This window comes from Alosa sapidissima, chromosome 12, assembly GCF_018492685.1.
Source record: "Alosa sapidissima isolate fAloSap1 chromosome 12, fAloSap1.pri, whole genome shotgun sequence".
In the NCBI taxonomy this organism is placed as follows: Eukaryota; Metazoa; Chordata; class Actinopteri; order Clupeiformes; family Clupeidae; genus Alosa; species Alosa sapidissima.
This window is the reverse complement of record NC_055968.1, coordinates 25,788,390-25,809,793: the sequence shown is the minus strand read 5'-3', so window position 1 is coordinate 25,809,793 and position 21,404 is coordinate 25,788,390. Positions and strand designations below refer to the sequence as shown.

The 21,404-nt window shown below is 46.0% G+C and overlaps 2 protein-coding genes and 1 long non-coding RNA gene across 4 annotated transcripts in view; 1 reads left to right on the top strand and 2 right to left on the bottom strand.

Moving 5' to 3' along the window:
- The window catches only part of ncanb (neurocan b), a 106,208-nt gene extending 101,199 nt beyond the window's left edge, over positions 1 to 5,009 (top strand). The window contains exons 15-16 of the mRNA XM_042111758.1: positions 4,274 to 4,456; positions 4,812 to 5,009. Of these exons, the coding sequence (XP_041967692.1) occupies positions 4,274 to 4,456; positions 4,812 to 4,960 (332 nt within the window). The 3' untranslated portion in view covers positions 4,961 to 5,009. The remainder of the gene's footprint in view (positions 1 to 4,273; positions 4,457 to 4,811) is intronic.
- LOC121724887 overlaps positions 1 to 21,404 on the bottom strand; it is a 178,772-nt gene that overhangs the window by 146,773 nt on the left and 10,595 nt on the right. The gene's annotated exons all lie outside the window — the stretch shown is intronic.
- Positions 15,033 to 20,941, bottom strand: hapln4 (hyaluronan and proteoglycan link protein 4). Of its 2 annotated transcripts, XM_042111762.1 has the most exons (5): positions 20,740 to 20,941; positions 19,980 to 20,103; positions 18,192 to 18,554; positions 17,518 to 17,820; positions 15,033 to 16,438 (listed from the first exon to the last, which is right to left on the bottom strand). In XM_042111762.1, the coding sequence occupies exons 1-5, from the start codon at positions 20,740 to 20,742 to the stop codon at positions 16,068 to 16,070; spliced, it is 1,164 nt and encodes a 387-aa protein (XP_041967696.1). In that variant the 5' UTR covers positions 20,743 to 20,941; the 3' UTR covers positions 15,033 to 16,067. The 2 variants fall into 2 exon arrangements, with proteins under 2 accessions (XP_041967696.1, XP_041967695.1); XM_042111761.1 differs by lacking the exon at positions 20,740 to 20,941 and having other exon boundaries at positions 19,980 to 20,187.

Below are 21,404 nucleotides of genomic sequence, written 5' to 3'. Positions count from 1 at the left end.
GCGCTGGGAGCCAGGACAGCCTCTCTACCGCTGTACTGTACCAGAGCCTGATGCTGAGAGTGCACAGTAGCTAGTCATTGACTCTGTGTTATGGATGATATCAGTGCATCCAGCTGTAATACTTAGCATCACTCAAAAGCTCATTTACATCCAGAATGTACACACACACACACACACACACACACACACACACACACACACACACATACACACACACACACACACACACACACACACGCACACACACACACACACACACACACACACACACACACACTCACACTCACACTGTTGTTTCTCTCTCTGATTCTCTCCCTCATTCTCTCTCATTCTATTTTTCTCTCATGCACCCACTCACACACACACGCCCACTCACACACACACGCACACACACACACACACACACACACACACACACACACACACACACACACACACACACACACACGCCCACTCACACAGATAGTGCACACATACAGTAAGCACCTGCTCATAGACTCAGCATGACAGAGTGGACTACACTCCTCCTGGCGTTTCTTGGTGTTTTATGCCCCCAACGTTGTCTTTAAGGCAGTGCTGCCTGGAAGGCACTAGGGTTAGGGTTAGGGTTAGGGTTGGGGTTAGGTTTAGGGTTAGGTGCCCTTTAAAAGTCAGCGGTGGCAGCGCTGCCTGGAAGACAACGTTAGGGGCATAAAACGCCATCGAGCCCTCCTGGCAGAGCATTGTTTTTGTTTGGGGAGCTCAGGTTGGTCTGCAGGGGTGTTGGGGCTGGACAAGAGGCTGGGCTGCGCTGTCATGATGAGATCCTTGCTGCGCCTCCATCTCTCCGTCTCCGTGACGACTCCTCCAGAGTTCCTCAGATCCCCATGGCCACCAGCTCCACGGCTCCGCGCTCTTCCAACAGCTCGTTAAGCTGCCCTTGTCTTGCCATTTGCATACGGAGCAGACAGACAGTGCGTGTAAAAATAGCGACGTTTGAGACGCCGTAGGTGGGTCGCCCAGAACTAGGAACGTTGCCACTGACACCAGGGCGCCTCCCCCGCGACTCCCCCCACAAACCCTGCATGGTCGTCTCCACAGACCGCATTACCCTCCCCATGTGGGTCATTTCTACATCCGATTTTCCAAAAGTATTTTTACACCTCATTAAAATAAAATGACCTTTTACTTCACCATTTAACATCCATTTAATTTTAGGACTTAATTGTGAACCGCGTTTGGCCCTTTGATAGTTTGCTAAGCAGTGGCAGGCTCCCTGTACTCTCCTGCCTGGTTGTATGTGTGTGTGTGTGTGTGTGTGGCCAGGTCATCTGCGGTAACTGGGGGCAGATAAAGGTGCTTCAGATCAGCAGTGTGATCACGGGTGGCTGAGTGAGTGAGTCAGAGTGGGAACGGTCTGTGTGGTTGCTATTCAGCACTGTGCTGCACCTCAATCACACAGGATACAGGCCAATCAGGAAATGTGTTCTTCATGATGGAGCAGTTAGTGTCAGATCCCTTGATTCTTCTTCTTCTTTGTGTGTGTGTGTGTGTGTGTGTGTGTGTGTGTGTGTGTATGTGTGTGTTTCATATGCATTAGAGAGACAAGGAGAAACAGTGTGTGATAGAGGATGAGATACAGAGGGCAGAATATGCCACTCTGCACATCTGCATGCTGGTCAAAGATCCCCTCTCTCCCCCCAGCAGTGTGTCCCCGGGGCCCAAGCTCCAGTCCTGGGGCCCAGCCCCTCTGCTGTCTGCCTGCCCTCTGGAGGCCTCCTACTGCTAACCTCCCGCCCCACCTCCCCTCCAGCAGATGGTTCCCCTCACACAACATCTCCTCAACGACCTCCTCCTCTTCCTCCCCCCTCCTCATCTTCTGCCTCCTCCCCTCCAGCAGACAGTTCCCCTCACACAACATCTCCTCCTCCTCCTCTTCCTCCCCCTCCTCATCCTATGCCTTCTCCCCTCCAGCAGACGGTTCCCCTCACACAACATCTCCTCAACGACCTCCTCCTCCTCTTCCTCCCCCCTCCTCATCTTCTGCCTCCTCCCCTCCACCACACAGTTCCCCTCCCAGTCTCCACCCTCCTCCTCCTCTTCCTCCTCTTCCTCCCCCGAGTCTTTCAGCCCCTACTGACGGCCTGCCCACTGCACCCTGAAAAACCACATACAGTATGGGAGATCTCCTAAGCAGCCTCTCCACCATGCCCCTACGCCTGCATCCCTCCCTCGTGTGTCTGACCACATTTAAATAGACAAACTATTTGTGTGTGTGTGTGTGTGTGTGTGTGTGTGTGTGTGTGGCAGCACCATGCCCATACGCCTGCATCCCTCCCTCGTGTGTTTTGTCTGCATTTGTTATGCCGCTGTCGGACATGCCTTTCGCTGCATCCGCACCTAATCACGGATGCAAGAGCAGCCTGAGGAACGAGTCGACGACTACAGCGTGGACAGACAGACGGATGGATGGATGGATGGGCGGGCTGCCCGTGGGCCATGCAAAGTGCTGAGTGGGCTCAGCAGCCCTCTCTGTGCACCGGTGCCTCTCTAAATCACCCCTGACCGCTGCCTGGCAGGCATTTACAGTGTGTGTAAAAATATCAGGCCCCTGCCCTTGCGCAGAGTGGCCCCACCGAGACCCCGGGAATATTGATCTATTGAAATGCTGCTGCTATTTTCCCCGTGCAAAAAGCCTTGTGTGGAAATTCAAAGCGTGCCATTTTTTTTTTCTGTTTCTGCCATAGGCAGCAGAGGAAAAAAAAAACTCTCACCACCAATCGCTACATCAAAAAGTGCAAATAGCTTGCAGATTTAAACATCAATCGGACGAACGGGAAAGAAAAAAGATGCCCGAGACATTGATGGATTATCTGTCGGGTTATTTATTTGGTGGTTGGTGGGGGTGGGGAGGGGGGTGGGCTATCTATAGTTATCTGCAATCTTCGGCCCCAGCATGCCTCTTCCTCTGATATCGATCCAGCTTGTGGTACTTTGTTTGGGTGGTAGGATCTCTCAGGGTGACATTTGGCTGCCTTGCTCCGCACAGAAGGTCAAGCCTTTTCACTGTGCGCACAGACAAAGAGGCTCCGTCCGTCACCAAGGGTGCTCAAGGGTGGCCGACAAAGGGAGACACACACATCACCTTGGTGGGGTCACGGCTGGCATTAAAGCCCCTTCCCACCCACCCAACCACCCCTTTGCGGATCAATCCCTAGACCACCCCCATCCCCCCTTTTTAAATTCTCTGATTAGTGTGCGAGACAGATAACCCTGGGTGTTCCTGCCTGAATTAATTTGATTGCAAATGTGCCGTGAAATCCTTCTGCAGGGTTAATGGCATTGGGTTTCTCTGGCCAGATTGATAAAGCAGGAGGATGAAGTGGAGGAGTGAAAAGGCTCAGGCCTTGGAGGAGGTTGCACTGGGAGCTCCTTGGTGTGTGTGTGTCTGTATGTGTGTGTGTGTGTGTGTGTGTGTGTCTGTGTGTTAGCGAGAGGGCTCCTCGGTCAACTGTAATTGCTGGCCCTCTCGGAGGTGCTGAGTGTCCCCCCCTGGAGACTGCGCTTAGTAGCCCCATCACACACACACACACACACACACACACACACACACACACACATACACACACACACACACACACACACACACAGAGTGACAATGTGCCTCTCCGAGGACAAAACCACACAGCCCGAGTGAATACTGTACTAGTGCCACTCCTGTTTCAGAGTCAACAGCACCACCCAAGGAGAGAGTGTGGAACTGCGCTGAGCTGCGTCACCTTGGCTTGACTGCGAGCCCTGTGGCTTTTGTTTGACACTGTGTCACTCTGGCGCGTCAGCGCCACCACGGCGAGGTCACAGAGGTGTTGCCTCTTAGCTGCGAGGCCTTTAGTCTTTCCACCACGTAAGCTCGAAGGTCTGCTGGGTCTATCTGTATGAGTCACCTCTCGGGAGTCTATAAATGAGTCGACAGTACGTCGTCATGTCATGCACACAAACACACACACACACACATACACACACACACACACACAATCTCATCACATAGGCAACAATATTACCACCTCTCCCTTCACTTATTTCCAGGTACTTGGCATATAATGTTTTTGAGATTTTTGTCCTCAGGGTTGACATCTAAATGGGCCCTGACGAAATTGTTGTCTGTGGAAATGAGTCGTGTTGATGTTGTGTTAAAGAACAACCCATGACAAAAGATCACTTTTCTATTCAGGAAAGTGTGAACTAGGAGAAACTCAACCTCTTGTTTTTGCGTCTCTCATTCTATTGGCTCCAGTTTTCTGTGGTACTCCTCCTATGGTGAACAATGGCTTCCTGATTGGTCGGAAACGCTCCCACTACGACATCCACTCCGTGGCACGTTACCAGTGTGCCGATGGCTTCCTCCAGCGCCATGTGCCCACCATCAAGTGCCGAGCCAATGGAAAGTGGGATCGGCCCAAGATCATCTGCACAAAGTGTGAGTGACGGCTGCTCGGACTGACTGACCCAGTCATCATGAGAGGTCTTCTATCCTGCCATCTCACTATCGTGCTCCCACAGCCACCATTAACATAATTTGATGTTCATCCTGCTGAAAAAACATTTCCTTTGTAGAATGTCATGCTGCCATTTGTGTGGAAATGTAGTCTTCAAGTGTTCCTCTTTAAAAAAAAAAAAAGGTTCCCGAAATAGCATAGCGTTTGACGTACAACAGATGCTACCAGATTAAAGCTGTTTGTCTCCTCTCTCTGACTCTCTCTCTCTCTCTCTCTCTGCCTCTCTCTCTCTCTCTCTCTCTCTCCCTCTCTCTCTCTCTCTCTCTCTGTTTATAGCTCGGAGGTCCCACCGTTACCGGCGCCACCATCACCACAAGTCCCACCACGAGCGCAGAAAGCACAGGAAGCACGGCAGAGGGGGACATCGCAGGGGAGAGGACAGAGAGCAGAACCACGGCCACGGCCACGGTCACGGCCACTCCTAAACCAAACGCCCCCCCCCCCCCCACTACCCTCCCCTCCAAATGCCTGAAAGAGCCCCCCCTCTCCCCTCACCCACCCACCCCCCCCCCTCTCCCCTCCTCTGCTCCGTTTGCCCCAGATGCCCTCAGTAAAGCTGTGTGTGCACGGCCCTGAGGGGGACACCCTGGACCTCACGAGGACTAGAACCATCTGTTGGAACTCTCATCTCCCTCATGCCCTTTGCCCTCTTCCTGTTTGGCTTCCTTGGCCTTCTTTGTTTTGTGTTAAGGGGACTGAGTTACCGGTGGTTGGTTGGTTAGACAGATGGTTGTTTAATACTGATGGCTTGCTTTGATTATTTACTGTTTATTTATCTTGTATTTATTTATTTATACAGGAACAGATGTTGAGGAGGTGGTACAAACTGTAAATAACAATCTTAGTTTGCAGAATACTGTCAATAGTCATCTCGTCTTCTCCAGCTGAACACGTTATCTATGGTATCATCTGGTCAGGTGTTTTTTTTACTTTTCCAAAAATGTGTTTACGTTTTCGATTTTATGCACTGCAAAAACATTTCCTTAACCGGTGCAGGCCCTCTGAGGTGATGTATCTGTTTCCTTTAAGAGCCTGGCGGTCGCATTGATTTCCAGGTGCTTTAGCATTGCTCAAAGCCATAGACCAGCTCAGCAGAGAGCTTTAAAACCGCTTGACTCTCAGATGAACCTACAGTAGTTCAGCCGAGCGAATGGCTTTTTCAAGCACTTGTTTGCATAAAGACCTTCCATAAAACCCCTATTGATGAGTCACCAAACATGTAAAAGCCCAAAGGGACCATCACACCCCCTGGTGGCAGACCCTGCTCTCTGTGGAAGCTCTCTGTACACCCACCCTGTCAGACTGAGTGTGGGTGTCTCGCCATTGCGGGTGATTTGACTGTGTAATTTATAGACTGGAGCTCCTTCCAGGCTGTCTGTGGGATTCACACGCGCTGCCCCGGTGAGGACAAATTGTGCTGTCAGGCCCTGTCAGCACAGGAGAAGGGGGCTGCAAATCTCTGCCCATAATTGCGCTCGGGTCTGCATACACTACATGAAATAGCCTCGTGCCCAACTGTTTGAGACAGCCGTCAGCTAGCACCCCTTTGCTCATAATTAGTGCCCCCCTCCCCGTCCCCCCCCCAAAAAAAAACCCTAGTGAAGATAGTGCATAGAAGAAGTCAAGGAGGCTTGGATCCCGGACGGACACTATTGTGGGGTACCTTTGTTCGGCCACCGTCACATAAAGGCCGTCGTGAAAGCGCTTGGAGGGTAAATATGGCTGACCGGTGAGACGGGATTAAACTGTCACGGCTCAGAGGGTCGGAGGGACGAAGGAGGCCGAAAGGAGACCCTAGGTGCCCCACGTTTTTATTTTTTTTATTCTGAATGGAGACGATGGTCTGGTGCTTTGCCCATGCTTCAGAGGCAGTGTTTGAATTCCAGGTTCGTGTCCTGGTTAACAAAGAGGTAATGCGACAGTGAACGTGACTGCGCCACCTTTCCCACTACATGGAGAGAGAGAGAGAGAGAGAGAGAGAGGAAATTAAGGCCAAGTTTTTTTTTTCCTTCTCTCTCTTTCTCTGTCTTTCTCCATCTCCCTCTCTCTCTCATCTCTCTCTGAAGCCACATGTGTGCTTATCACTGTCTTTTCACCCCTTTAAGATAACACCACCACCCCCCACCCCTCGCCTCCACCTTCCCTCCGTCCCCAGCCAAGCCTCCCGAGTCCCTCTGTCTCCGCCTTTATCCACCTTGTCAATGACAGAGACATGACCAGAAAGTGGAAGAAAAGGCTCTGCAATCTGTACAATTAATCTCTCTTAAAGCATGCTTAATTAATGGAGAGGTTATTGTCACAGGCCTTATCCCTCCTTGACATGACAGGGATTTGGACTGGCGTGTGCGGACTAGGAATCTGCTATCTGGAGGCGTCAGGCTGTGATTGACTGTTGTTTTTTCCCCCCCTCTTAACATCCAGAGGCGAAAGGTATGAGCCTGGAATTTAAACGTTTTGTTTTTTTCTTCACCCGTCTAGCCCAGTAATGGCGAGTCGTGACATGACAGCATGTTATTAGAGATAATGTATAATCCATCATGATTATCTAATTGGCATATTAAAGGTGTTTATCTAAGCGGTCATGGATGCGCCTGCCCAGGGTTTACTCAGGTGGCACCGTCTGGACAGTCACCTGCCATCGTGCCATCCCAGAGCCATATCAACACTCCAGTCTGCGCCCACTCACAAGCCTCTCTGGCCGTCCACTCAAAGCCTAGCAGAAGGCAAACAGTGTGGCGGTTTAATTGTGTTGGCCTTAATGATGCGAGGCGGTTGCCAAACGAAGGTTGTTCACAGCTGTTTGTTGGCACACTGACTGGAAGAGCCCTCTGAGGCACACTCGGGTTTTCCTGCGGCTAAGTTTCCTCTCTAATTGGTGCGGAGCCATTCAGATCACACAGGGTCCATAGTATACAGAACCATCCCTGCATGCAAGTGATGCAGTGTATCATTTTTTGAGATTGTACTTAGCTCTTTTTTGAGTTTGTACTTAACTCTACTTAGTTTGGACTTAACTCTTAAGTAGGCTGATTCTACTTAATGTAATTCAGCCCAGTGTACATCAACGTACATACTAGTACAGTAGAATCCGTGGATCTCTTGCTAAGGATGGCATGGGATTTTCTCCCTATTGGTCTCTCTGTAGAGTATTCTGAAGAGAAGCAAGATGCGGCTCCACTCCGTAGCACAAGTCCTAATGAGGAGTTAACCTTGCCCTCTTGTATTTACGGTGCAGCATAAGTTTGAAAAGGAGGACAGGAGCGCGAGGCAGGAGCGGCCGGCGAGCGGTGGGAATGAGGTGGCCTCTATTTAATCTAGGCCCCGCGTTAGTGCTGCACATCCATCAATGCCCCGCCGCCAGCCGCAGCCGCCGCTTCGTAGGAGCGCCGGGCGTCGGTATCTAATTTTCAGCGTATTATCCGATCTGCGTTGGGGGGGGGGGGGGGGGGGGGGACTTGTGGGCAGGAGTGGCGCACTCGGACGGAATCGAGCCAACGTGAGCAGATTTGCCTGGCAGAGCTGCCCGTCTCTCTCGGGTGGCAGCGATTGTTCCAGTGGCAGCTGCTTAGAAGGCTTCCGAGTCGGGCATTACTGTCACCTCATCTTGCTGTAGCCAGCCTCTGCGTGTTCCTGCTTCCCCTCGCCCCACACTTCCTGCTTCTTAATATAAGTCTCCACACTAGCCCACGGCAGCAGGCCAGATTAGCCCTGACAGTAAACCCCCCTCCCGACTCCCGGTGGCTCCCTTGTCATCTCATTACAAGCAGCCCTCTATCCCCCTGGTGGTGAATCACATGGCAGTGTGGCAGGGGGAAGGCAACTTCAAAGGCGAGGGTCTCTCCTCACACAATCGCGTGTCTGTATGTGTGTGTGTGTGCCTGCGCGTCTCACAGAGAGCAGGTCTGCTCGGGCCATCTGCAAGACGTCGACACACAGCAGCCGCTGACAACAACGACACGGGTGCCACGGCGAGCTCGCCGCCGTCGTGTCGCCACCGAATCCGCCACTTCTCAGAGGACCTGTCTCACAAACGACAGGACACATGTGAGCCCACAGAGGTGACCGATGCCTGGTGCACTCACACTAATTACTGTGCAGAGTGGTCCCGCTCTTTTTTTCCCTCTTGTTCTTTTGAAAAAGTAATAAATGCACACAGCTCAAAGGCGTCCTTGGTTTGTGCAGATTACACAGTGTATATATTTGACCTCTGAAGACGGTTTGTAAACGCTGTCAGCAAATCCTTGACGCAGGGAGTCCTTTGAGTCCCTCCTGTCATGTAGGACAGCTTGTTTTTTTGTGTGTTTTGTGAGTTTCATTCGCTTTCTATTCATGTTTCTCAGGCTCTCAGCTCCTTCTGTTTCATTTTATTCAGACTGAGATTTAGAGCTAAAAAACACCTCATACCAGCCTTGATTTGTTTTGATGCCCTCATAAATTATTTATCCTTAATCCATCCTAAAAAGTGGAACTCATGTTTAGATATTCAATGTAGGTTGTTTATTTCCCTTTTCGTGTGTGATCCATGACATTTTGTCTTAGATACTTTGGTTTGGTTATAGAAACCAACATCTGTTTCACTGTTCAGCAGAGGTGGGTGAGACCTCCAGAATTGTAGCACAGTCTGTGTGGGAATTCCTCCCCTGCAATGTAAATACTCAGTGGGGATTTCTTTTTTTCATTTTCTTAAATCTAGATGTGTTTGTTGCTTAGAGTCATTGAGCTGTTTACAACGCCACTTTTGGGTTTCCTAGAGCAGCTATTCCATCCTTTGGCCGTCGGAGAGACCCACTTGAAGGCCTCTTCAAAACTATGTTCTGGTTTTCAGCAATCACAAGCTCTGTTACTGTATGTTCTGAAAATAGACTCTATGACTTTGGTCTGTATATACTAATCTATATTTAGTGATGTTATGAATTTTTGTCCTGTCTTTGTGTTCTCTTCTTGAAACTTATCATTAAAAAGTTTGATTGGATCTGCGATATAACTCTATGTTTATGATTTCTTTTCCCTCAAAACTGTCAAAAGAATGCTTCTGCATTGGTGTAGCCTCGTTGATACCAGACTGCATATCTCAATGACATTGAGAGTGGGTCTGGAAATGCTTCATTGACTTGCCTGCCAGACTGACCTACAGAGTGAATTATAATTTGCTAACGGGAATAGGTTCGCTAACGAACCTATCATCAGGTTCTCCCAGGCTAGCATTGGTACGGATGACCACTGCTTTATATTCTTTTGTCTGACAAACCATCACTGACCTTTCAAAAAACATCTCTTCCCACTATGGTGGAAGGTTCCAGAATTCATACATGGATGTTCTACCCAGCCAAGCATGCATGGAGCCTGGGCACGTTCAAACAACAATGGCATTTTGTCCTCATAGGGAAGAATTCACTATCAGGACTTGTATGGACTGAGGTTTGCGAATGAGTTATTCAAGTTTGTTCATTCAAATTCAAATCCATTAACCTTGCCTGTATTGTGGAGGGTAGGAATGGGAGATGGACAGCCTGATCATCTACATAATCACTGGGAAACATGTACATAACAACATCATGGATAAACCAAAAGATAAACACGACAACAATACAAGAGCCAGGGATGTTTTAGGGCAACTGATAATTATGCCTGTGCACACACACGCACACACATACACACACACACACACACATAAACACATATGTGTGCGCACTCACACAAGATACATACAACCTCAGAAAACCGTGGCATAATTTGCAATTCTTATCAGTCCTTTTTGGCTCCCTCTCTCCCTCTATATTATCTTAACGCTTCACTTGAAAATCAGCATTCTGCATAATCTGCATCCGAATCTCGGTTGTACCTGAACTGTCTTATCTGCGCTGATGACACCCCACATGGTGCTATAGTCTGTGCATTATTCATGCACTGCAACTGTATTCAGTTTCAGGAGCCCCTCAGACCCAGAACATCAATATCCTTTATTACAAGTCCCTGCTGTTTCATAGGCTATTGATTTCTATATAGACAATTGCTGTCATACATTTTCATTACTGTGAGGAGGATGTGTGGTTGTTCTTTTTTTTACCATGATATAAAATATATATTTGTATTATATAAGCCTGCTGCCAGCTCAAAAAAGTCTCTGATGAGGAGATATTACAACCTAACAGTATATAGATAAATCAAGTCATTATTAGATTTATTCCAGTTTAGCATCTGAAAATCTTGAAAATTGATTTTTTTTTCTCCTTGCTGTAATCACATTTTCAGTGACATGAACTGTGTTTATTTGTGCATGTCTGTAAATAGCAAAGCAAAGGATGATTATGCTTAAGGAACCGTACCTCAAGGATAATAGAGAATAATTTTCAAGCTAAACACAGCCAATTTTATGTTTTACATCCATCTGTGATGACTCTGTCAGGACTGAAGGTCTGAAACACACTTAACGTGAACAACAAGCAGCAACAACAACAATAACAACAACAACAGCAAAGACTCACTCAACATCAGAAAGTCTCTTTTCTTTTAAGTGCTCCATCATCTGGTGTTGAATTGTGCCGTGAGTTGTAGTGGGTCAGTTCACTGTGCCTAGGGTGTCTGTGCTGCCTTCTACCCTGATTTGAATAATAATCGCCAATAAATATTTCTTTACAAAGCTTTTTTGCAAAGAAACGTCATACGTCTGTGTGATGTGTCCTCTGTGACTGTGTTCCCAAGGATATCCTGCCTTTACGAACTGTCAGACATGATCATTATATCTGTCTGGATAAACAAAATGTCCTTCATTTCCCATCACAAGTTTATAAGCAATTCTTCTGCATTAATGAGAACATCGCTGATATACATATTTACTGTCTAGAAAGTATAAGCATGATTTTTTTTCTCAATTGAAATATTGGAAAGTGGTATTTCTTAACCCAGGAAACCTGAAAGTTCACAGTACATTTTCCTTAGGTATAATAACATCCTGTCTCTTTACTTTTATGATTTTATTTTCTAAATTGAATGCTGAATACCTTGAGTCGTTCAGCAGTTTAGACTATTTTGTCAGTGTACAGGCAGTCAATATGTGTTAACAATAAAAGACAACTTTTACTGATTTTTTTAAACATTTCTATGACTCAGGCAAATCCAAAGGTTAATGCCTACTTTAAGGAAAATTATCTGTCCGGTACATATTTTTATGATGGATGACCTACTAATGGCTCACAAGTGAAATGGCATTTAAAGGGATAATAACAATGCCTGTGCAGATGGTGAGCTTCAAGCTGCTAATAGCTCCAGAAAAGATTGTGACGCAAAGCCAAAGTAAAGCACCTTCCTTCTCAGGATGCCCTTTTACTGGCTGTCATTCTGGGATGTGTGCTCAACAAGCTGCACAGGCCCATTGGAACCCCGTTATGGGTGCAGGACAGACAGATGATGCCTGAAAATCGTCCCTCATTAAGCAGCTTAACATTCCTGTACGGCGGATTTCCTTGGGAGTTCATGGGTTGTGGAGAAGGAAGACGTATCTTCTGTTCCTTCAGTTTCCTTCTCCCAACCCCACCCCATGTGCTGTATATATACATGTACACAGTCTAATAAGGTTGTTCTAGTGCTGTGACTAACAAGGGATGTGAGATCCTAGCAGGAGCTCTTTTGGTGTCACCTGTATGTCAGGCCAGAAGTTTGTGTGGGTGGAAAGTGCTGAGAGAAGTATTTGGGTGACACGCAAATAAGAAACCGTTTCCATGGTTGCCAGCATGGAGGTATCTTAAGTTATGTTTTGGAGAAATTAGAGATGTTACTTTAGTTTACCCTTCAACCATGAAGCTACTCCACTGGGGCAGCATGCTACAGCATTATTCTACTGTAGACCATTATTTCGACACACACACACACACACACACACACACACACACACACACACACACACACAAACACACACAATGACACTTCTATACACATGGATACTGTGTCTGCAGGGGCCACACTTGTACACGCTAGATTCTTGTACCTCTTATTACATCTCTGATATACAGTACCTCCTGAAATTGACTACAAAGACAGACAATGACTTAAGGAGTTGATTGATTTTCCTTTAAACAATGTCTGGAAATGCAGTCTGGCCTCACTGCCCTCGCCCCACCACCCACGGATCAGCAGGCGTCTTTGTGTTTGTGTTTTTGGGCATTGTGTCCTTGCACTCGCCTTTTTGTGTCTTCTAACTGAGCCGGCCTAATTCCTCACCTCTCACCGCACCTCCATGCAGCTCGCTCCCAGCACCATTCCCCAAGAAAAGCTCTAAATTGTTCCATTAACCTCCCGCATTCTGTGTGCCACTCTAATCTGGCTCTTCGAAACAGTCCAGCGAGCAGAAAGAAGCGTGTTCACTCTCTCACTCTTCCTCTGCGGGTGTGATGGCGACTCTCAGTTGGAGGCAGACAGCGGGATTCGCCTCGTAAGCAAAGAGCACTTGAATAAACACAGACAGAAAGCCTTGGAGCTGGAAATGTTTATGAAGGGGCCCACATGTGCACAGATTCATTGTCTCTTTAATGCTTCATTAAACATTTTACAACTTTCCATTACATTAAAGGCATAGTATACATTTCTGCCAGAGGCAATTAAAAAGAAAAAAATAATATATATATTTCAATTAGTTTTGTCTACCAACCATGCCTAATGTGCCATACTGCAGTGCATATACTACCAGGGACACCAATAGCACAGCTCTAGCATGGGCCAACACATATGGAAGCCTAGCTAATAAGGCCTTCCTGAGATATCTATAGGCTGCAGTAGCCTACACACCAAGTAATTGTACTGTAAAATGTATTAGGGTCTTCATGTATTTCCCCTAGGCACCTTTAATTGAATGTTTCAGAGTTTAATTTATTGTAGCTTAGGCCTCAGACAATATGTATGATCTCCTGACATGCAAAGTTCACATAACTGTAGTCTGTTCATATACTGGTCATTGCTAGTAACCCATGTGAAAAGACCTTATTTTGTAGGAGAAACATTACATTAATAATGCAACCTTGACATTAGTGGTTGTGCAACAATGGCACAACTGAAAGAACAAAAATACCAGAGTTCCCATCTGAATATGGTATCGTCTTCAGACTTCCACTCGCCTTCACATGCCCTGTCGTCTGGGTCCTCTGCAGTGACTTCGAAATCTTTGAGGTTTGACCCTGTCAGTTGTTGACAAATGAGACACAGATGAATGCTTACATCTCGCTCTTTCAGTTCCATCGTGTGTTCATTCACAGGATGCACCCGACTGTTATGAGGTCACCTAATTAAATTTTTGTCTGGAGAGAAAAGAGGGGGTGAAATGAAAAAAACGTGTCGTGACATTGTGCTCTCATGGTCAGTTTATGGAGCATAGTGTCAGGAATTCCAGATAGGTCTAGTTCTGTTGACCACATAGACTGTATATATAGTTCTATATATACAGTCTATGGTTGACCATGATAAAATGTCTGAATTCAAATTCCCGTGGCCGTGTCAACATTATGAACTGAATGTGTACCTTTTTGGTTTATTTACAAGTTGTGTGGATTTTGCATGGTCATATTATCTTTATGAAACCTCTATCCGCTGAGATGGTACAGTTTATATCTACATTTCCTCTGTCTCTATTATTCATCTGCATTCCATTCCAAACCCCAAGTGTTATCTATCTAGAATACATTCAATCTGAAACATAGTTTAAGGTTCAGTATGTAGTTTTGTTGTCAAAATAAAAAAATAGATCTTGGACCTGTAAACTATATATGACCGAGAGAGAGTTTTATGTCATGTAGATTTGCATAAATCTTTATAATATGAAGAAAACAACACACATTGATTTGTGAAGTTTAACTGCACACTTGTGTAGCAGGACTGATTGTAGAATGATTTCCTCCTGTAAATTTGTTTGATCTGTATGGCACATTCAACCAGATATAAATACAAAGCATTTCTTCAAAATAATGCTTGCTTTTCACACAATTGTCCAGGGTTCAATTAGGACAGAAGCACAGATGAAAAGGCCAACTGAGATTATTTACAGCAAAAACATTCATTCTGTCCTGTAACATTTGTGCTACAATTCTTTTGAGAATTAAGGGGGACGTGACAAATTATTTCAGACATTCATATATTCTTGTGATTAATGTTTTAACTATACATTTATATCTTCCTATTGTGTTCTTGGTTAATTTTTAAATCGATTTCTGTTTCTGCTATGGAGATGGCCACTGTTGATTTGGCACTGTAATGAATTTTCTTCCCAAGCTTTTATTTTAGACTGAGTCCACTGAAAGCACCATCTTACAAGGAGAGTGCTCAAAGCACAACCAAAACATAGACATATGCCAAAGGCCAATAAAAGATTCTACCTCTCCATGGTAATTGGCTGGAGTTAAATGGCTTTCCTTTTAATTTGTCATCGCTTCAGACTGGCAAATCTCAGAATGCAGTCAAAGAAGGTTGGTCTGCTTTTTTTGTTCCTATGAAAAGACATACACAAGCAGTGGATGACAGTGACAAAGTTACACTATTTTAATCCATCCAAAAATGCAGACCAAAAACTGTGCCAATTTCCAGTATCATGAATAGTGCAACTGTTGACCTCTAATGCAATGGGGTACATTAGATGAGGTAGTCAAGCATCTACAGAGTTGAATGACACTCAGCTGTTCCCTCATGTGCAGTGTCATTACTACCAGGGATGTCTACTCCAAACATGCTTGTTGTTTCACTCTATCATCAAATGCTATCATCTTTTAAAATCTGTCATAAAAATATATATATTTATGTATATATATATATGACTAAGAGCAGGAGTATAATGTGCGTTGCGACTGTAACTGCAAATGTTGTGCACTCCACAAATGGCAATCAGATGGTAATGACTACTGTGAAGAGAGGAGCTCAAAGCATAAGGCTGGCAAAGCACAGCTAAAGGCAACACCTGGAGAGCGCGCAGACCAGGCTTGAGTTTGTGCTTCAAAGCTCGTCCCTCTTTTTTCAGGCTTGCCATAGAGAAAGAGAAAGAGAGAGAGAGAGATAGAAAAGAAAGAGAGGAAGGGGGAGTCATGCTAAATGTGCTGCATTCATTACATGATTCGCTTAATTCGTCTCTGCCTGTCCCCGTGCAAATGAATGCTGCTCAGGGAGAGCTCATCTTTCTCGAGCCTCCAGGGAAAAAGGCACACTAAACAAAACACAAAGTACAATCATCCTCCTCTCTCCATGAGCTGGAGAGGCGTAAACAACCTGATCTCAATTAAATAGCCTGTCATCTGAAGTGTGTGCCAGAGCAAGCGTGAGCCACTACTGCTGAAACCTGTTTGATTCTGAGGGATTGGCATTTCTAATTTTTTGTCAAAATGAGGCAAGCGCTGTATCTACTCAAAGCAGTACCTTAAGCCAGCAGCGCTTTAGCTTCAGCAGTCAGCAAAGATGCACATCAAATTGGTCAGTTGCCTTGGGAACATTTTTAAAAGTCATGTAGTCTCATGCAGTACTTTGCCTCTCTCTCTCTCTCTCTCTCTCTCTCACACACTCTTTCTAAATGGCTCTGGTGGTGGCGTTGGTGGGTTTGTTGCTGCTCGTCTTCGCCACTTTCGTGGTGGGCTCGATGTCGTTACTCTCGTCGTTTTTGCGGAAACAGTACACCCCATAGAGACGGAACTTCTTGTCGGGGAAGCCGAGGTGGCGCACGCCCGGATCCGGGCCGCCGCAGCGTGCCCGCGGGTTGACGATGGGGTAGCGGATGCTGCCGTCCTCCAGCCAGCCGGCCTCGCAGCGGTCCAGCAGCTGGAACTTCCAGGCACCGTACAGCTGGCCCACCTTGGCTATTGCGGCGCCATCACGCTGGCACGCCTTGGCCGCCTCCAGGTAGTTGATCTTCTTGAAGCGTTTCAGGAAGTAAACTCGACCTGATGCACACAAGTTGGAGGCACAAGGCATGTTGTATCACAAGCTCTCATAAAACAAATTAGTGCTTCAAAAAAGCCCTAAGCATGGGCTTTAACAGGCATAAGATCCAACCAACAGAAGGATAATAGAGTCAGAGCAGTCAGTCTAACCATAGAAAGCTCTTTGAAATCATATATCAAAACAAGATTTTTTTTAGAACTCTGGAAAAAGTAACTGCAAATAGCAAATAACTACAAGACTCTCTTGGGTGTTCATCGACTGTGTATCCAAAAGAACAGAAGAACAGAAATAAAAAACTTTTTCTTTGGAGGGTCTGTGTAGACGGAGCACTGATTGGGGTGACAATGGCAGCAACCCTGCACAGCAGCTCAGCTGCAGAAGTGATGCCTGCCCTGGCCATTTATTTAGTGTTTGTTTGTGTGACTTCTGCCCATTACGGCAGTGAGACGTTTCCACAGGACTCTCTAAATGTCCTCCAGCTGGTCAGTACAGTGTGGTATCATCCTTAACGGCATAAGCTGTGGCCATTTTAGGACAGAATGACCTCTACCATAACCTACTTAAGGAAGTAGCATTTATGCCAGTTTCTCTCCATCAAGGAGCTAAAGATAAAAAAAAAAAAGAAACATTATGAATACTAAGGTACACTTAATATTTTACGACCACTAAAATACTGGGGGGGGGGGGGCGGGGGGCAGAATACAAATGCATTTACAGTAAACCAAAATATTTATGTAAATGATTAAGGTCATTCTAAATGAAACACTGAGGCCTTTGGTAAAAAAGATATCTTTGCTATTTGTGTTACCCTTTTAAGAACTACTGCATGTCCTGCTCCGAGCTGTGATTTCAGAAGCCTTTTAGATCTGCTTTAAACCTTGGGCAACGATGACACTGGCAGTCTCATAGATGCTAATCAAAGGGAGGGATAAAAGCTGGAGCAGCCAGCTCAGTTGTTTCCCTGCTGCTTGGAGCCAAATCCATACAGCGTGATCCAAATCCACTGACCTTAGGGCCTCGGACATAACAAAGACGGGCGAAAGGAACAGCCCATTTCCCCCGAGTTCGCCACACTTACCATTGACGTTGGAAGTGAAGCAGAAAGCATCGTAGCGCTCATCATCTTTGTGTCTGTAGCCGTAGTTGCGCACCCCAGGGGGGGTGTCCTTGCGCCCGCACTGGTCCCGGGGGTGGGCGATGGGGTACTGCACTGAGCCGTCCTCCAGCCAGCCCGCGTTGCACCAGTCCAGGCCCTCCAGCCAGGCCTTGTGGAGCTGAGCGTGGGAGGCCAAGATGGCGTCCTGCTCCTGGCAAACCTCTTCGGCCTGGTGGTAGTTAAGCTTGTAGCGTCCCATCTTGGGGTAGTATGGAAACACCACACCTGTTTACCCATTGGATAAAACAAAAGCTAGTGATACTGAATGACTGTCCAAAATAATTCATCACCCCTTGTCATATCATACTTTTCATACTTGTCTTATTGTACAGTGGAGTTTAGTTATATGTTTATACTTATACTTATGTTTACCATTTCTGCTGTAAGTGCATGTTGTGTGTTATGTCTGTATGCTACTGAGACCCTTGAATTTCCCCTTGAGGATCAATAAAGTATCTATCTATCTATCTATCTATCTATCAATTACAATTCAACCACACAAGTAGTTCATATCAGACCTATTACCTTGCTGAGTGGCTAGGACCCTTTTACTATTAAATCACCCTTTGAACTATAAAAAAGATACCAGTCCTAACCTTCAAGGTCGAGGTTAACAAACCCTGTGTCGTCCTCCATGTCGTTGGTGACCTCGCACTCATAGCGTCCGTAGTCCTTCAGCGTGATGTTGTGGATGATGATGGAAGCGTCCCCAGGCCCCGCCAGCTCTAGGGAGACGCGGCCGCGGTACCCGTTGAACACCCTCTGCCGCCGGCCCAGAGCCACAAACACGTCCTCGAACTGCAGCGCGTCGGTCACCTTGGTCCACTTGATGCGGATGCGGGCTGGGTCGGTATTCTCAGGCTCGTGGTGGTACCGGCAGGGCAGCGTGATGGAGCCGCCACGGTGTGTCACCACCTTCCCTGGAGCCGTCTGCACGATCACCGCACCACTCTCATCCTCTGAGATAAAAGAGGAGTGAGTCACAAAGCCAGATGAGAGGGCTCTTGTACTATTCTTGCAGCTAGAGCTGTGACATATAAAGTTTAGGTGTGAACACAGGCTAGGTAGATGAAGTGTCTGGTCCAAAGGTTTTGTTGAAGTTAAGATGTGTTGGTTTGAAAAGGTACCAATAAAGTTGACAAAGACTCCACACACCTCATAAAGTCATGGGGCACAGGGACTTGAAAACATAACTATTCCAGTCACCTATGAATGTATGACAGCCATGTGGCTTTGGTCTAAAATAAGGCAGATTTTTACCACCACAACCAAGTGTGACTGAGCCACATACCTGGGGTTCAGTCTGTAAGATCTGGTGAAGCTAAAGTAAGCTAAGAGGATGCCCATTATAGCCATTTAATTGGCATTCATATGATTTATGATAACTGACATATGGTCTCTAGGCATATGTAGGAGACTTTGGTGATGATCAAAAGAGAGAGACAGCCTGGCAATGCAATTGCCAATGCAATGCTGACTTATGCAATAGATGTCAGTCTCTTGCATGGAAGGTCCAAAGCATCTATAATTTCAACAGAAACACACTTTCTGTTCATCACTTACAAATACATGGCCCCTGACATCCAACATGTCGCTAGTGCCTAAAACAAGTATCAAAGAAGCCATGATCATAGACTATTCTCTCTTCACAGCGTGTAAGGGGGAACAAGCTGGACATCTGTTCAGTAAGCCTGCCCTGCTCTTGCAACATGTTGCCCTGGCCCAAGGTTTGAAGGTTGTGTTGATGTACTTTGGTTTTGGAGGCCATTGAAATGCTGGACAGCTGAGTTACATGCACAGCCAAGATGGCGCTGATGTTTTCTGAGGCTTGAAAAGGGATCACTCTGACCTAGTGAAAAACACCCCCATCTAATGCAGGTCAGAGCCAAATATTTTTCAGTCTGCTTTCAGAGAGATTCAGGGGGACCTCACTCACTTGTAATAGCTGGTTATTGTAACTGCTTGAAAAGAAAACAGCAAGTTCAAACATTCAAATGTGAGAAATATTCTGTAAAGATTTTCAGTGTTAATCTATATCAATTGTATAATAGGAATACCATTCTGGATACTGGACATAATAAGAATTACTTGTCTTTTAAAGATCAGTCGGTTGACAAAAACACTGACTAAACAGCTACGTATGCTGAAGACAAACTAGTATGAAATCTCAAAACAATGGGGCTACAGGCTAGAGATAATCTGTTTGAAAATGTAGATCATAATCACTAACATGAAGCCCTGATAATTAGATTCTTCTTCATGTAAAAACTTACAAGCAAAAACCACTCTGTTGTAGCCCGATGAGGCTAACTCTGTTGTCAATTTCCACGCAACATATGACAATAATTATCTGTAGTTTACAGAAGACTAGAGGAAGGGCTTACCCAGCACATGGACCACTCTGGTTCTCCCCTTCTCTGTGTCAGCTGGGTAGGATATCCCAGGAGGTATACAGGTGAAGATCACGCAGGTCACTAATAGTGCCTTCACTGGCAACTGCCCAGAGAGCTTTAGGCAAAACATGGTTAGGATGTTGGGATGCAAGGCTGTGTCAAATGGTTTAAGTCAAGTAGTACTGAGCTAAGACACTGCAGTTTTCTGGCAAAGAGGCTCCCTTGAGCTGAGGAGGGGCTTTAGTGAATGTCAGAGTGCTGAAGTCATATAAACTTGGCTCACTGCAAATGTTCATTTAACGTTGGTGCAGAACGTCTCAAAAGACCTTGAAAACATGTGCGTAGATACACACACACACTGAAATTGGAACGGCAATTCTATTCAACAACAAGCCTTCATGCAATGCACATTATATTTGTTATATTTGTTGTGTGCTGATCAGAAACTTCAATGTTGTAAGTTGCCAGCACAGGGCTGTCAATGCAGTGGTGGAATGGTTTGTTACTGCAGTAGGCTACTCTGCGCCGATGTGGACACACTACCGATGCTTATAGAAGAATCATATTACCCCATGTCATCATGCGATACACCTCGCCGCATGCCCTCCCTCGAGGTAGGTTACTTATCCCTAGTGTACCGTCGCGGATGGTGATTTCGCAGTGTCAAGGTTACTGCAACTGGCCAAACACGGATATCTGCTGCAAGACGTGCATCACCGGAAATTTAATCAAATGTATTGCATTAACTTACCATTTTAACGCCAACAGTCAATTTTTTTACGATTTAAAATGGTCTGTGCGAAGTTGTGCGTCCCTGATGTTGATGTAGGAAGGTGGGAATATCGTTCACCACAGTCCCATATGATTCAGTCCTGCACCTGCAGTTCTCGCTTCTCATCCCATAGCCCTTTTCTTTTGGCAGGACAGAGGAACTGCTGACAGGGGAGCAGTGGCTGGAACCACACGCAATGCTGTTCCTTATTTCCAGCATAATGACGTGACTCACCAAATTTCCCTCAAGGAAGATAGTGAGAGGTCTTCAAATTGTGTGCTTTTTGCAACACAAAATATACCAAGTTAGACCAACTGACCAAAGAGAAGCATTACGTTGATTTATGTCTAATCTTTGTTTTTACCCTAAGAAATAAATCACATTTTTTCAGGTATTCAATAAACCCCAGTATAGAAATGTAATCTATTTTTTTCTGTAGTATACTCAATCATAGAAATGTTACTTTGACTGAATGTTTTCTGTTTCTGTTCTGAATAGAAAGTTTTCTTTACAATAGTATGGGTATTCCCAGACTAGTATGTATGCCTAAGGAGGCCCAACAAGCACGTGTGGAGCAGTTACATTTTGGTCATAGGCAATCTAGACTACACAGGCACACAAACACGTATAGGATGCAGCATATA

What these genes read in the sequence shown, in the direction of transcription:
- hapln4 (XM_042111761.1), bottom strand. Translation starts at nt 20,118, where the DNA reads ATGTTTTGCCTAAAGCTCTCTGGGCAGTTGCCAGTGAAGGCACTATTA. An exon ending in CAGAGTGGTCCATGTGCTGG is followed by an intron (nt 18,555 to 19,979) that starts GTAAGCCCTTCC and finishes CTTTTATCTCAG; the next exon opens with AGGATGAGAGTGGTGCGGTG. An exon ending in CTTCACTTCCAACGTCAATG is followed by an intron (nt 16,439 to 17,517) that starts GTAAGTGTGGCG and finishes TGTGTGCATCAG; the next exon opens with GTCGAGTTTACTTCCTGAAA.